Genomic DNA, 16,674 nt, shown 5'->3' with positions numbered 1-16,674 from the left:
TCCAGCACGTTCACTCTATTTTCTTAACGAAATGTCACTCGTTGGCTTCTTGGAGAGTAAAAACAATGAAGGCAATAAAAGTAGTTTATGCAGACACACGGCCAGGCCTCACACACACTTCCCAAGAATGGCTCTAAACTGGGTTTATTTCATCAGCTGCTGAAGTATCCCAAACTAGTACTAAGAGGACAAGGTGGCACGGATGGCATTTTATTTTAAAAGGCGTTTGGGAAGAAAGGGAAAGCCATTAGAGATTCTTGAAAACAAGAGGAAGGCAGAGATGAGGCCATGCTGAACAACAGTCTTTCTGCAGATCTGTAACACCTCCCCAGCCATATTTTTGGACAGTGGAATTCCTCCCCCATTTTTTTCCTAGCACAAACAGGGACAGAAGAATTCTTCTGGTGACTTTCCCAGCCTGTTGCATGAAAAATGACATTCAGAGGCCATGAAAAGCTGCTTACAGGACAAGGGTTTCATTTCTCTGGAGCCAGATCCATTTCAAGCAAAACAGTAATTTACCTGGAAAACTGACAGCCAACTGTGTCATTACAGCGTACACCTGAAACAGCAGATGCATCCGTCTGATGCCGTCTATTAGTTCCCACAGAGGCACAAATGGGCTGCCAGAGACCTGACTGCTTACCAGTGTCTCGGACGCTTACAGTGATCTTTGCTAATAGATCAGAGGAACAGCTGCCTTTAAAGAAAGGGGCCATATAATTTTACGACCATTAACATCATTTTGCAGCAGCGTGCTGAACAAAGGGCAGGCAAGCTCTGCTGTACAGGGTAAGGGCCAGCTGCTGCAAGGCTCAGGGAAGAGGCTTCCCCAGCCCTTGCAGCACCAAGGAGTATTCCAGAGATTTCTTTAATGCCTCTCTGTAACCCATTAGGTATGGATTGTGGCTGCAGAGGGGAAAATGCACTCAGTCCAAAGGGTGTGATCTGGTGTGGCCGTTCATGCATGGTTGCCTCCTAGAGCCTCATGCCAGCGTGATGCACTAAGGTGAGAACAGTCTCATGTCTATCTCAAAGGCTGCTCTTCAAAACCCATAGCTGAAGTACAAAAGCAGCAGCAACAGCCATGGTCTTTGCAGCTACGGCTCATTTTCCACAGTCAGGAAAAGGTGGATCTGAAAGCTTTTGTTCCCCTGGGGAGAGGGTGGAAACAAACAAAAAAGGAAAAGGGAGAATTAAAGTAATCTTGAATCACTAAGCAGATTCACATCACTGGATCAATAAGCACCACTGACAGGGATCACAGGAATGTCGCAACTTTGCCAATAATAAAGCAACACAGCAGAGCTTGGAGGATGACTTTTCTAAGGCAGCCGAGCATGAAGCAGCAAGGCTGGTGAACAGCTGAAAGTGACACCCTGGCTTACAGCGGGCCACTGCCAGCGGCGGGGCTCAATGCAGTTTGCTTTAAATAATGATGAGCACAGAGATTGTATTCATGGGGGAAAGGCAGCCAAGGACTGGAAAAACCAAGGGCTAAATTTCACGGGCCAAACCCACATGCTCTTCCCCCCAAACTAATTCTTTTCTAGGTTGGAAAGAAGAAAGAAAAATCAGTGCTAATTTAATCAATTGATCAGCCTATTGATTGCAAAACTGGAGCTGCTAGTTAGCCATGTGCTGTAATGCCCTCAACTCTGAAACCACAAAACACACCATTGATTTCTTCACTTCCAGCTCCAAAACAAGAAATAAAGCCGGGCTTTCAGCAGAAAAGCAACTTCCTTGTCCAGGGAGAAGATGCAAGCAAAGGAGAAGAGAGGCCAGGAAACAGGGACAGCCGCATCTTGTGAGGTTTAAACTGAAATTAGTTACAGATGCAGTCACGGTGTCTTGTGTAAACTCTATCGATTGGGTGGCTGACAGTCTTGGGAGCCTCCATACTAGGACAATCAATCCGGCTGCAGTGTCACCTGCCACTTTGCTGAACAGTTGACAATGCAATTATCCAGTGTGGAGGCAGGGAGTTGGCGTGTGTCAAACGCAGTTAGCCACTTTCCGGGCGCTACTCGATAATGCGTTTCACCGCCGAGTGTAAGAGACGACATGCGGAGACAGGAGCTGTTTAGAACCATTGAGACCCGTGCTCCTTTTTTCCTTTAGAAAAATCTCACTGCCCCTGACTTAACAACTGTATTCTAAAATGCTATTAAAATCACGTCAATCAACTATTGTGTGCGTAAGGCTGAAGTTTGACCTGAGTGTCCAAGAAGTAGGTTGCAGTTCTAGCAAAACTGTAGATGCTTGGGGAAAAAAAAAAAAAATTATCAAATGACTGTCTTAAAGCCTGGGACTTTCAAAACCAGAGCAGACAGACCACTAGAAAAATGGATTGCAGAGAGCAGTGCAGTGCAGCAGATGGGACTGGAAGATCGTATGTTGCATGTCTGAGACCTAGGAAAACTGAAGTTTAAAGGGATGCTGTCAACTCAAAACCCAGTCAGTTTCAAAAAATTGAGTAGTTTCAGGTGCTCTACCTGCTCCCTTACTCCCCCTGCCAATTTTTATGGTGTTACAACGGCATTTTCTGTTTTCCTTCTAATTAAATATTTTCCTCCTTCCTCTGTTGCTGGGTGACAGACACCCCTTTTCCTCCCCCAAATACGACACACAAATGGAGAGAATTCCCCTTCTTCCCACAGAAAATCTCTTCCTAGTTAAAGTGGCTGTCGGCATTACGTAAATCAAACAGCAAGGTTTAGTTGATTGTGCTTGTTTCAGCTAATGTGTTCTGGCAGTTTGAGAATAAAAATTAGGTTCTTACATTTTTGCATGCATTCAAGTTAACGAAAATGTACTATCAACAATGAGGACTTTTAACAGCTATAAGCACCATTTTTTTTTTTTTTTCCAGTTAAAGTGATTTTTACTTTGCCAAGTCCCATTGATTAGTTTGTATTCCAAAATGAAGAAAACGTTGTTCCTTGAAGCATTATATGAACTTTAAACATATATCGAGCATCAATCACACGGTGGGTCATGCTGGCTTTTGTATGTAAGGTAGGAATTCTGAATTTTTTTCTTTTTAAATCACATACTATTCTCATCTGTTTTTCCTGCTCACTAAAGGCAACTTCTGATATTAATATACAGTACAATACCCAAGAGACATTTATTAGCCACAGAATCCCTCAAATTCTATATGTGGACACAAATTATGGAGCAATGGTTAGGTACAGCCCATCTGATTATTGTATATAACACTATGTAAACAGATCTGTTAGCATTTTTAGGTCAAGTATTACCTTATGGACAAGTACTTGCTCTCAAAGGAGAGAGGTGCAAACATTAAGGAGTGGTTGGGCTACTCCATCAGACTAGTACAAAGTACTGTCCTTCAGCAACAGAGGGATTACCAGGATTACCACCATTTTACACAAGAGCTGAGGTAAAGCATACGAGTGCTCTGGGACTCAGCAGCCCTCTAAAGGGGGGATAAGGCATAGAATAAGCACTTGAGAAACACGAAATTTATACATCTTGCTCACTTGGAAGCTTACAGCAGGTAGAAGTGACCAGCAGAAGGTAGCAAACCAAATATAGGAAGGCTAAAATGCAAGGACTGAGAGGCTGGGAAGGATGCTTAGATGTATAGATGCATTCACCTTAGAGACTAAGCAACAAGGGACACTGATGCTGGAAATGTGACAGAGAAAGGCACTGAACTGAGCTCTTGCTAAGTGGGAGGAAGATTAAGAATTTCATTATGGCAAAGATTCCCTATACTCTTACCACAGCCTGCTCTTGCATCCAAGTTGAAGTTTGCTTCAGCCTGCCAAGGTAAAATGAATGAATTCTGACTCATCTACACAGAAATGAGGAAGATGATTCTAGTTACTAGACCATTCTTCCAAAAGCCCTAAATATGCCAGCGACATCTTCTATTTCCCACACAGTCTCTCAGGAGAAGTCACACTTTTACTGCTCAGCTCAAATTCTTTTGCTGAATTTGAGTAGATGAGTTTATACCCTCTTACTAGTATGATCTTAAATGCAGCCTGAACCTCCTGGCATGGAAAAATGGAAAGTCTCCTTGCCTCCTGAAGCTTTCCTGCAAGCCTCACTATATTTTATCTGAAAAAGAGGGCACAGCTGGCTACTAGGTGAGATTCTAGAGCAAGATTTTTTAAACTCTGTTGCCAGCTTTGCTACTATCTTTGTAACATTAGGGAAGAAGCTTCTCCATGCTTCAGTTTCCACATGCCTGTCAAACACAGATTTTGTGGATTTTTGTTGTAGAGTTTGATGTTCATGAAATTGCACTGAGAAGCACAACTGAGTTTTCCTCCTCACTGTGGTTTAACTAAGACAGCAACTAAGCACCACACAGCCGCTTGCTTACTCCTCCCCTGGGATGGGGAGGAGAATTGGAAAAAAAAGTAAAATTTGTGGGTTGAGATAAGAACAATTTAATAACTAAAGTAAAATATAATACTAATACTAACAACAACAACAATAATAATAGTAATGAAAAGGTATATAACAAAAAAGAAAAAAAACAAACAGGAAAATACAAGTGATGCACAATGCAATTGCTCACCACCCACTGACCGATGCTCAAGCAGCGATCCCCCCCTCCCAGCCACCTGCCCCCAGTTTATATACTGAGCATGACGTTCTATGGTATGGAACATCCCTTTGGCTAGTTCAGGTCAGCTGTCCTGGCCATGCTCCCTCCCAGCTTCTTATACACCTGCTTGCTGGCAGAGCACGGGAAACTGAAAAATCCTTAACTTGGGATAAGCACTACTTGGCAACAACTAAAACATCAGTGTGTTATCAACATTATTCTCACACTAAATCCAAAACACACTGTACCAGCTACTAAGAAGAAAATTAACTCTATCCCAGCTGAAACCAGGACACTCCTCTATTTGGAGCTTTCTGCCAGGCAGTTACCAGACACGAGCAAAGTCACTGTGTCCACAAACACCTGCTGCTGGGGCAGGAGAACTGAAAAGCATCTACTTAGATTTTGAGGACAGGACCTCACACTTGAGAGCATGCTTCTAATGTTGCATGTATTTAGAAGGAGAACAAATTGGAGGAAGATATAGCTATTGCCCCAATGCCCCTTCTTGGACAACTAACCCATGCTGGATGAAGGCTGGCCTACATTTGCTGCTCCAACTAAAGCACATCTTGATTTTGCAGAGATAGAAAGCCAACAGTGGGACTGCAGCCATCTGCTGGAAACTTTTAGACATTTTAATACAGTCCCACTTTCCAGGCAGCTGCCCTAATTGTAGATGACATGAGATCCAATGCAAATGGACACCCAAGGATAACTGTAGTTTGTTAACTGCTCGTAAGGCTTTATCAAGTCCCTCTGTGCATACACTAAGTTGTGCTGTTCTTTTCCCTTGCTAAGACATTAATGAACAGATACAAGCCATTTGCTAGCCTGGGAGGAGGGCAGCATGGAGAAATAGAGAAACTTCAGAGTTAAGTAATCCCTGTGTGTTTCTCCTTCTTCAAGAGTATTGCAATCTATCAGACAGATCCTTGTCATGTTGATCTTTCTTAGAAAGTATCCTTCCCTGAAAATGCCCTGCTTACCATTTTAACACTTTCAAAGTCTTTCTCTCTTCTGTGTTACTTCTGATACAACTGATCTGCTGAAGGAAAAGAAACCCAGAAGAGCAGTGGTGACTAACTTGCTGCTGCGCCCAGAGGAAGGCTTTTTGGTGGGGGAGCTAGAGGGGAGAAGAGGAGGACGGGGCGGGTGGAGAGAACTTAGCTACAATTCTTCAATTCTTTCATATCTAAAGAGGACAGCAATCTCTCTTCTATCAGACTGCGCGGTTTGTGCTTTAAATGGTACTTGCTGCTAGCTTGCTTTCCCTGTCTCTGTCTCTCTCCCTTTGAAGCAGACTGGACAGCTTCCTCAAGCTGGCGTTATCACTCCCTCTAACCACTCTTGGCAGGCAATCTAATTCCCCCTGAAAAGGTCACCGCCATTTTAACTGCCTTTCAATCACATTAAGCACGCTGCCGCTCGTGCTCAGAGCACTGCGCCTGCAGCTCTCCTGACTGAGGTGCGATCGATAAACTGACATCCCGTCCCCCCACCCGATCTCCCCAACCACCCCATCCACCACTAGCCTCCTTCCCCTCTCCTGGACAAGCTGCCTTCCTGGAACGGACGGCAAGAGACCAAGCGACAAAATCCTCTCCTCAAATCTGAAGCAGCAGAAGGGAGTTGCTAACCTGGCATTTACTAATCTTTGTCCCATCTGCTAAGAAACAGAAGGGTGCAAGCATCCCCCCCGCCTTCGCTAGAGCTACAGAGGCAGCGACTTCACAGGACAGTTTGCTTAGGCACCGGTCCAGACACCTTTGAAGCTGTGTTACAAAGAACAAGCCTCCCTCAAGCTTCCCTCAATGCAATCATTACCGTTATCTCTCCCCCCCGCGCTTTTTTTTTTTGCAGTTACGAGTTATGTGTTCCACCCATCGATCCCTGTGTAAGACACTGTTTTAAGTCCTCTTGCCTTTTGACTGTGCTAAGCCGTTTAAGAGATGACAGCAGCTTCTATCAGTGCGAAGCTGATGTGATTCTTTTCAGATAAAGCACTTTTTTTCACTCCCCCCCCTCCTTTTCCCTTCTTTCAAGTGAGAGACATACACACAAAAAGAGACACTGAATCTTTCAAAGAAAAAAAAAACCTTTTGAACTTCCCTCAGGAATTCTTTAAAGGGATAACCTTACAGTGTAAACACTGAGGGTAACGTGCATCCATTCTGGAGAGGAACAGAAGAATTGCTACAAATATGTTGAGCGTTAAAAAAAAAAAAAAAAAAAACCAACATCAGAGAGGGAGCCACTTGATGCTTTCACTTGCGAAGCCTTGTTGGCTTCCTAAACACAGAAACTCATTAGACAAAGATGGCATGAAATAATCCCCTGCAACAAAGAGCTTCAGAGAGGGATGATCCAGAGATGTGGGGACAGGTGGTTACTGAACGTTCAGGTATTTCAAGGGAAATTTTAGTCTTGTGACACTGTACTAAGATAGGGAAATATTTGATTATTACATCTTTATAGCTTTTCACTTTGAAGCGTGAGCTTGATTTAAACAGCATTTGGTATTTCACACTGGTAGCCTTCTGCACCTATCCCAAACAGAAGCAAGAACTCTCCTACTACAAAGCCCTACTTCAAAGCAGGACCTCTGTGGAAACAAAGTGGTTCCAAATCGCATACAATTGCCAATAATCTTCATTTACACCCTGCATTCTTCTAGTTTTGGCTAAGCAAATTAAGTGATAGCAAATGATGCTTTAAGAAGCCAGGAGGACAACTAGAAGTACCAAGTATTTCCTGACTGAATGCCTTCACCAGACCCTACAGCTTAAGAGACAACATAATGATCCCTGCACATCTCAGTTACGTCATACTCCTACTTGCTGCTGTCTCCTGTTCTTTCCACCTGCTGCCTCAAGTGTGCCAAGCCGTGGCAGGCAAGGAGGTGTGCTTTGGCTCTGCTGCCCTAGACCTGACTGGTGATGTGCAGCTGTAACACCAACACAGAAGACAAAGAATTTCCACCTTCTAAGACAGCCCCTCAGGTGACAGGAGCAAGTCTTCCTTGCAAGCTCTTTGGAAGCAAGAAAGCGTCATCCTAGGAACCACACACGCGAAAGTTTCAGCCTGTGATTGCTCCTAGGTATTAGACCACCTTCCAGAAAATCTGAGCAGGGCTCTTCATTTCCCTGACCTTTCTGTTTTCAGGAAGAAAAACCCCCAAGATCTCCCAACCTTACCCTACCTCAGAACCCGGCAGGATCTTTCATATAGTTAGCAAGAGTTTTCCTCACCTTGAGAGTGATATGAACTTTGTCCATTAACAAAAAATGATAAAAAGAAGCAGCCAGAACCTGTGTTAAGTTTGAGTCACCTCTGTAATGCTGCCCCATGGTCTGACCGACTCATGCAATACACACTGGCCACAGTGTCCTGCTCCCCCTTCGCCCAGCCGTGACATCTCCTCAAAGCAACACACCATTATAACCGAAATTAATGAGACACACGGACATCTATTTTCCCCTCTGGTTTTATATATTTCCCCATGTCATCTCTTTAGACACTGGTGACATCCCTGTAGCCTGGCAAAGGCTGTCTGGCATTATAAAAGGCCTTCGATTTCCACATCGCTGCTACTTCTCAGCAAAGGGAACAGAGCCAAACACAAAGCCTCGGGTGACAGGGGTTAACGAGGGCCTTGCCAACTCCAGACAAAGCAGTTCTAACACTGGAAAGCATCTCCAAAACGTTGTGCTGCACTTCAGGGCTGTAAATTAAGAATTCTGTCCCTAAAACAAGGCAAGAGCCAACACTGGCAGAGAAAGGAAAAAGACAGTCACCTTAAGGTTACCTGAGAGTGCACAAAGCAGGCCTGACTGACGAAGACCTCTGAATACCAGCAGCAGAGACAATGAGAACCACAAAAAGGAGCATGAAAAAGTGTAACTTGCTTAAAAAGAAATACAATCAGCCAACTACGGGGAGATCATTCCAGCTTTGCTTTGGCTTCCCAAATTTTACAGAAACTTGTTGGGCAGAGTAGGTAGGCACCGTGCAGATATTACCTGGTCATCCCAAACTACTAGGTAGAAATTTGGTGGCGATAAGTTCCCTTGTTTAGGGAAGAGGACACCTCTCTAGGAGGAGCATGGCAGCTGTTGAATCCAGCTGCCAGCAGAGGTGTGTGCCAGAGGAGGAAAGGCAGGGAGAAACACATGCACTAGGGACCTGCCAGCTACTCAGGTGGAATCATTTCTTCAGCAGTGGCTCTGCCATCAAAAGCTGCACAGAAAGGATGTTCCTCACTACAAATGCTACAGGGAGGTTCCTGTGCTTGTGAACTGATCTACAGACACCTTTCATCCCACACCACAAAGGGAAGGAGTCTAATCCAAAAGCCTTCCCATCAGGGTAATTATGGAGGGTTTTAGAACTGCATCTAGTTGTGCTCCACTCTTCTAGTCTTCCGATCCTTTTCTGGATCTGTTTATGTAACTAAACACTCTCAAAGGTGTCATGAAGGCCTCAAAAAGGAAAGAAGAGACGGACCCCATACTTCCTGATGGAAGCAAGGCTATTTCCAAGCATGAACCACAGAAGTACCTGTCCATGCATTTGCAGCCATCTAGCAGAGGTTACAACTCTGATGCTAGAACCTGCCTAACTTCTGGTGGAGGAAAGCAGTTGATCTATATAATATAAACTAACACATATGAGAATTCCTTAAAATAAGGAAGAAAATGCAACAAGGAGCAAGTACTTTGCACTTACACAGCCTAATCAGATCAATTACACACATTTTGTCCACCTGAAGCCTCATTTGAAAGAGGCTCTCCATATGACTGAAGCAATATGAAAGGTTCAGATCACACTTCATCGAGTTAATTCAAAAACAACTAGGAATGTTAACCAGGTGAAGACAGCACAATGTCCACACCAAAAGAAGCAGAAGATTGTGCTCTCCTCAAACTCAGGTGTTGGGTTGGGGTGAAGGAAGAAACTAGGCATGCACAAAAAAGGACAGAAATTAACAAAGTAGCTTTTTCTAGCTCCCCTGCTATGGATTGTAGTGACTATACTACATAAACATAGTCTATGGCCCTGCATGGTCTCATCAAACCTCTACCTGGAATCATGTACAGACGCAACTTTCCATGCAGGCACAAAAAAAGTTAAGGTAGGTAAGGCTACAGACACAGGAAGTGACTGTGAGCTTCACTGGGTAGCCTTTAAAACTCAAAGGAGCACTGAGATGCTCCTTCACCTCTGTGCTCCTGATCATCTGCTCTGCTACAACCCAGCTACAATTTAATTTCAGCACAAGGTAACAGCAGATCAGGAGTGCCAGGCTGTCACTGAGCACAGGGCTGGCTTTTAAGTCCAACTCCCTTACATAGTAGCCTTTCCCCTTGAGATATTTTAAATTAAAATCCAAGCTGATATAGGAAGAGATCACATCCCATCCTCTTTATTGAACGGAGGGAGCCAGCATTACTCCTCTCATTAGGCATGCGCTACGTGGATTGCTTGCAAGAGACTTTCCTTAGTGCCAGAGGTTCATGCCAACGAACAGTTTAGTAAATCCTCCTCTTTGAGGCCAAAGGGCTGAGTGCAAGAAAAGGGCCAGGTTTCTAGCTAAAATTACATTCACCAATAAAGCTCACGAGAGGTCAAATTTTGCCATAACTCACTCTCTCCTCAGTAACTGATTTCCCCGTCACTGGGGAAGAAGCAAAAGAAGGACAAAAAAATATAACGTGTTTGTCTGGGAGCCCTAAGGGCTTGCAGTGCTGGAGGTGCAGAGCAGGTTCCTGGATTCTCATTTATCAACCTTAAAAGGGATGGAGTGATAAATGCACAACTGGCCCTTTAATATTTTATGCAGGTGCTAAAGCGACTTAGCTGTCACCTTCAATACATCACCAGAGGCTGATACACCAGCTTTCGTCACTTCAGGCTGGGAATTTTTACAATTTCATTTCTATTTCCCTCTCTTCACATATTTCCATGTATTTCTTACTGTGTGTAACATATAAGAAGCTATTTTCCTCAAATGATCTCCCCATTCTACCCATTCCTACTCAGTCCCTCTTCGGCCACATTTCTCAAGCAAGAAATAATGCCGCACTTTTTGTTCAAGACTTGCACAAATTTTGACTCTCATTCAAGAGAGGCAGAAAGCTGAAATCACTTTACATTCTGGCAAAGGCTGAAGGTCCCGCCCTTTGTGAAAGGCAAATCTCCAGGTCCCTCCCTTTAAAGATAGGTAATGATCAACTTCCACAGCAGAACGATTTATAAGGGCCCCCAAAACACTGGCGCACCTCGAAATCCTCCCTCCAGGAGAGTAGTAGCCCGTATCCTCTTCTGCCCGCACCATTCATACTCTTCAAAGCGGTTGCCGTTCTCGTTCTCGATGTCCACAGAGTCATCCTCAGTCATGCACGAACCTTCTCTCTGCACAGGGTAAAGCAGGGGCAGAGCGTTGAAATGCATGAAATAGCTCTTTGGGGTTAATAACTCATGGTGGGATGGAGAAGAAAAGCTGGACTGTTCCCAGAACAGCTAAGTATAGAGCAGACAGCAGCATCTACTCCCGCCCACATTCCCAGGGATCTAAATCTAGAAGTAAATGGGTGCTGGAAGAACTTGAAAACCTTAAGATCGAAACAAGTTGCAAGGTTCACCATTTTTACACAGAGAGATGAAAGCTCCGGTTCCTACAGCAATGCTGGTGTGCATTTCAACATGCATTCCCCTGCCTTGCATGCACAATTCCCCTATCATGTAAACCACAGATTCCTTTGACCCCCAGCAGGAATGTTCTCCTACAGCATAATTTTTGGGGGACCCCGATCAAAAGACACCTCTCTTTACACCATGCACCTCTTGAGGCAACAAGAATGAGTTTATCATCTGTATTGTGGGCTTTTCCTGAGAAACAAGCACAGAAAGTCCTGTGACACAACTCTCTCCCTCCCCTAGGGCTTGCTCCTCCTTCTTCCTTGCTGTCTTTGGGATGAACAGCAAGAGAACGGTTCTGCTCAAATGCATTTCCTGGCATAAGATGGTCACGCAACATTTACAAATACCAGTCTATTACAAAAGAACCCAACAAAAAATAATTCTAATGTTGTCAAAGGCAGAGATCAGAAAGGACTCTTCCTGCTGTGCTACATAGGAAGCATGAAGTCCCACAAAAGGCTTCATAAACTTCAATAGCTCTACCTTTACAGTCTACAACTTACGCTTCAATAACAGCAAAAGGGTGCACAAAGTAAAAAAAGTTACTAATGCAACACAGGAGAAAAATCCCGAAGAATCCACCTTCCAAGACAAAGAGAAGCGACTACAGATCTTAGGGAGACAGTTAGCATTGCCTGCAAGCTTAGCAATGTTAGTTTTTGCCCCATGTTAGGTCAACTGCAGACAAAGCTGGGAGTAGGGAGAAGGGAATGGCAGCTGGTGATCCTGCTGCGCCTCTACCTTTGCAAGGCATTGTTCCACATGCCTACTCATCTCCTCCTCGGATCCTGACAGAGGTCGGCTGCAGAGGGGACATACCTGCCCTTCATCTTGCTTCCTCCGTTTCATTTTTCCAATCCGAGCTGCATGGAGAAACCAGGGAAAGAAAACAAACAAACAAACAAACAAACAAAAAAAAAAAAAAAAAAGGAAGACGTCAAGTTTGTAGAGACACTCTTCTCGCTATTTGCTTAGCTCCAAATAATAAACCCTTGGCAGAAATGGTAACATTTCACACCAGAAAATCCTGTTGCAACTCCCTATTCTGACCTCTGTAAACAGTACAGAGACTGTTACTTAGCACTTTCCAGATTAAATTTGTAACCTGTGGCTGAGTACAGCCCGATTTCAGAAAGGCAGCTACTCACAATTTAGCAACTAGGAAAGGGAATATCTGCTGCGTGTTCCCAGGTAAGTTATTCAAATGGTTAAATACTTTCTCTTGGAAGGCTGAAATTTTTTTCAAAGTTGAGTGATCAAGCCACTGAATCCTGTTCTGGATTTTGCCTTCTAAGTCCACGACCCATTTGCTAACACATCTATTCCCTATACAAGAACTTGCTTAGACCATAGAAGGATGAGGTAGCACCTGAAAAGCCTTGGACAAGGTACATAAGAGCGACTTCCAGGACCCCAGAGTCTCCTGTATACCCTGAATAATTCCTTCCCAGAACATCACGAACAAGTCAGAGCAGCATCTTAGTAGCAGGTAACATTCATGGAGAGAAAAGATATTTGTGAGATTAATGCAGCACCTATGCTAGATAGCTTCTGGCTCTCTTATTTTTATTTCACTATTTTCACATAGAAGAAAACTGGGGGCTACACTGCCTTCTTGAGGGCATGCTCTGGAAAACAAACATGTTAGGAATCACGATGATTAGAAAAAGCAGCCAAGGTAGCCTGTTGCTTAATCCAATCTCTGGTTAATTTGAGCCATCGTTTAATGTGATCAAAACATCTGGAACCAAATCATTTGCATTAAAAAGAACTTCTGCCCTTCATTATGATGGCTTTAGGCAGGTATTACTGAATAACTCAATCACTGGCTGCAGGAAAGTCGTTGTTTAATTAATAAGGAAGGTCAAAATTCTGAATGAGAGACAAGGAAAAGCCCAAGGAAAGCCCATGTGATAATGAGAAACGACACCACCAAAAAGCTGCATTAGCCAGAAATCGTTACTGACATTGCGAGCACTGCAGCATGCTCTGAAAGCCTTCATGCCTGAATACTGTGGGATCAACTGCTTCTTGCAGCCAACAAGTCAGAGAAGGCTGCTGGAATGCCAAGAAGAGAAGGACCAGGGTATGGGAAAGTTTTTGTCAATTGTTTTCTAAAGTGCATAAGTTTAGTGCACACACATCACCTTGTGAATTATAAAGTTTCAGCTGAACACACCAACACAGACCTGAAAGGCTTCTTTCAAGGCTTTCTTGTTGGCTTCCCTGGACTCAGGACTCTCTGGGTTAGGATATACTATCCTAATTCCAGAATTAGGAGTATTCATCATCCCCTGCATTCTTTGATGCTCCATGATTAAGGCGGCTTCAAATTTGAGTCATCGTCCCTGGAGGTATTCAAAAAGTGTGTAGACAAGGCACTTCAGGACATGGTTTAGTGGCCATGGTTGATGGTTGGACTTGATGATCTTAAAGGTCTTTTCCAACCTAAATGATTCTATAATTCTATTCCCTGGGCATTGCTTTTCCTCACTGAATGAGACAGATTTGTGGGAAAACTCCCTGCAAAATAAATCTCCACTCCTAGAATCATGAAAATGATTCTGCAAATGTGACATTCCTAGAACAAGAGACAGGAACTTGAGACCACAAGAGTGTTTTCGATACCTGGCACTTTGAACAACAGAGACTCTAAAGTAAACGCACACCACTTTCATAGTTTGTCTAAATTTTATTTGCTGAAGCTCCACAACCCTCTCTTGTGTTGGGTACACTACACCAACAGCTCCACAGCCCACCTGCATCTCCACGCACTTCAGGTACGTCAGTATTCCTAGTGGGATATTTTAATAGTTTCCCTTCTAATTTGTCTGCTTAAATCTGTTATTTTACCTATACTGTCAGCTTCTACTCCAGAAGGTAAGCCACTTGACTTCCAGTCAATACAAAAGCAAACATCATAAAGTGTTACTGCTATTTTCATCGTGCCCAGATGAATTATGTTCCACTTTTAAATAAAACAATGACCCCCAACATGTCTTCTGTGTTTTCTCTCCCCTTACTGAACCCCAAACTGCTATCCCTCCTCCCCTTCAACATCATCCAGCCCTGTTACAGAAGTAGTCAGAATTAAGCCATGCTCTTTCTGGTTTGCACTTCAGTGCACGAGAGACTTCTGAAGTTCTGGTTTAGTGAATACCTATATCCTCCAGTATGGCTCTTTCGCATAAATTTAGGATGCTCTTTCCTTGCCACACTAGCTCTGCAGAGCCAGCACAAAATAGGGTACAAGGAGGCTGGAATCAGACATGACTTGAGCATTCTCCAGCAAACACCTATCTGACCAGAGAAAAACACATGAACAAAGCCCTCTCTATCCTGATCACAGGCACATCTTTCTCTCACTTCATCCTGTTTTTAAACAGGGAAATGTAGGGAGAGAGCAGTTTAATTATTCTGGTAGGACTCCCCATGGCCAATCAATTGAGCTAAGTCAGTCTGCCTGGCAAGTTTATTAGTATTTTTAACTTTTTAACTGCCATCCTCCAGTCCATGCACTGCAACACTGATGAAAGGAAGACAACTTGTTTTAGGTCTTGCACTGATAATTTCTTGGGACCATTTTACCAGAACAAGCACCTGATCTACTGTTGAAATGTTAGTGCAGAGCTGGGAGCAGAACCTCACTCTGGTCCAGCTCCACGCAAGACTCAGCAGACAGCCCCCATCTTGGCTCATTTAGCTCTGCCAAGAAGCAGCCCTTTAAGTTCTAATGCCACAAGTGAAAAAGCCACTGAAAGAAAGAGGTGTTGAAAACAAATCCCCCTGCCATTTTCATTCTGTGGTCATTAGCAGCGGCAGTGTTGTGCCCACGGAGGCCCAGGGTGCCCCTGGTGACAGCAGAAGCTGAAAGGGAATGCTGCAGCCTAGAAAGCACATCCCAAGCAGCGTTGTCCCTACCCGACACGACACGCAGCCCGGCTATCACTTCCAATCAGCGCAGAAGGGACGGAGCAGCCCCAAAGGCAAGGGGTGATTGCGGCGCTGTCCCGAAGGGGAGCAGCTCAAAAGAACACGCAAGTGAGACCACAGGATTGTTAATTAGTGTTGATAGATGCGATCATTTCTAATTAGCTGACTAATCCCTCTCCCCCTTGCTCCTGTCGCAGGAGCATGGAGGGGCGGGGGGGGGAAAGCAGCCATTCCCTCTCGTAATTCAGGAAGATAAAAACGCAGGCAGCGGAGGACTGGATGCAAGAAGGGGACGGAGCTCAGGGAAGGAGGTTTTTGCACAAGGCTGATGACCCATTCTTATCTCTGACTGAACAAAGACTCCATAGTTATTGTTCCAGCCTTCTGCCAGATTAGGAGTTCACTAATTTTTATTAGCATTAATAATTATTATTAGGCCATCAGAGGGCTTCCAGCACCTTTGAGGCCTCACTTTTAACAGATGTACATTACCCTATGTACTGCTCCTGCATGTTCTCCCACAGGTTACCCTAAACCATTGGGCACCCAGGGAGTTTCAGTCACCACAGCATATGAATGAGAAAGTAGCACATGGAGGCGAGCAAGAATTGGGACCCTCTGCAAGGGCTGAGGTCTCAGTTACTGTCTCTGACTTAACTTTGGAGCTGTGCTGGCTAAGGGACCTGCTCTTCCCTTTCCTAATACAGGGTCTTTTGGGACTATGCAAGGTGAGAAGCTGCTTGCCCTAGAGGAGGAGCAAAATTGCACTTGACAAAGCCTCTACTGCTGAGGGTACACCAACCCCTGCCTTCCCATGGGTGCAGAGAGAAGGAGCCAGCCCATCACTGCTGCCTTACAGGTGGAAGAGACCGAGGATCTTTTCTCACAACGGGCTCTCCCCATCAAGGCTAAAGATCATATTATTTTCTAGCCCAGGAAAACTTCCCAAGAGAAAAGCTAATGGATTTTAGTTTTCACTGGTACTCCCCTCCCCAAGCAAAAATTCACCTTCAGGACAGGGCACTAATTACCTCAAAAGCACTCTTACATAGCATCTAGCAGTGGACGCTATACAAACCTCTACCGCAGCATCAAAGGAGATGATTAAGTTACTAGCAATATCTCTTATGATTCCCTCCACCAGTCTGAGTGGTCCCCTGAGTCTCATGCAGACATCATTAGCAGCTCCTGCAATGGCAGGCCAATCAAATTAAGTGGAAACATTTTTGTCTCCTTTCCAGTGAAAATCATCTAGCCTTATTCCTCCCCCACCCATCAGCTACAAAAGCACATGACATGCTGGTGGTGGTTCAACAACAAACTGCATCGTGACCAGCTCCACGGGGGTCTGCCCAAAGAGGCAGGCTTATAGTCACCACCAAACAGGAATCAGCTTCTCAGGCAGGTGCAAAAGGAGCTTTATAAGGACCTATTTTACAACTCTACTG

The 16,674-nt window shown here is 44.3% G+C and overlaps 1 protein-coding gene across 5 annotated transcripts in view; it reads right to left on the bottom strand.

The window, feature by feature from the left end:
- The window catches only part of RNF220 (ring finger protein 220), a 234,959-nt gene that overhangs the window by 40,360 nt on the left and 177,925 nt on the right, over window positions 1-16,674 (bottom strand). For 3 of the 5 annotated variants that reach the window (XM_030032617.2, XM_030032619.2, XM_030032622.2), the window contains 2 exons: window positions 12,035-12,156; window positions 10,873-11,005 (listed from right to left, as the gene is read on the bottom strand). In XM_030032617.2, the coding sequence (XP_029888477.1) occupies window positions 10,873-11,005; window positions 12,035-12,156 (255 nt within the window). The remainder of the gene's footprint in view (window positions 1-10,872; window positions 11,006-12,034; window positions 12,157-16,674) is intronic. The other 2 variants (XM_030032620.2, XM_030032621.2) reach the window with 1 other exon arrangement.

This window comes from Aquila chrysaetos, chromosome 12 (genome assembly GCF_900496995.4).
Source record: "Aquila chrysaetos chrysaetos chromosome 12, bAquChr1.4, whole genome shotgun sequence".
In the NCBI taxonomy this organism is placed as follows: Eukaryota; Metazoa; Chordata; class Aves; order Accipitriformes; family Accipitridae; genus Aquila; species Aquila chrysaetos.
The sequence above is the reverse complement of the archived record's forward strand: the minus strand, read 5'-3'. Positions and strand labels throughout refer to the sequence as shown.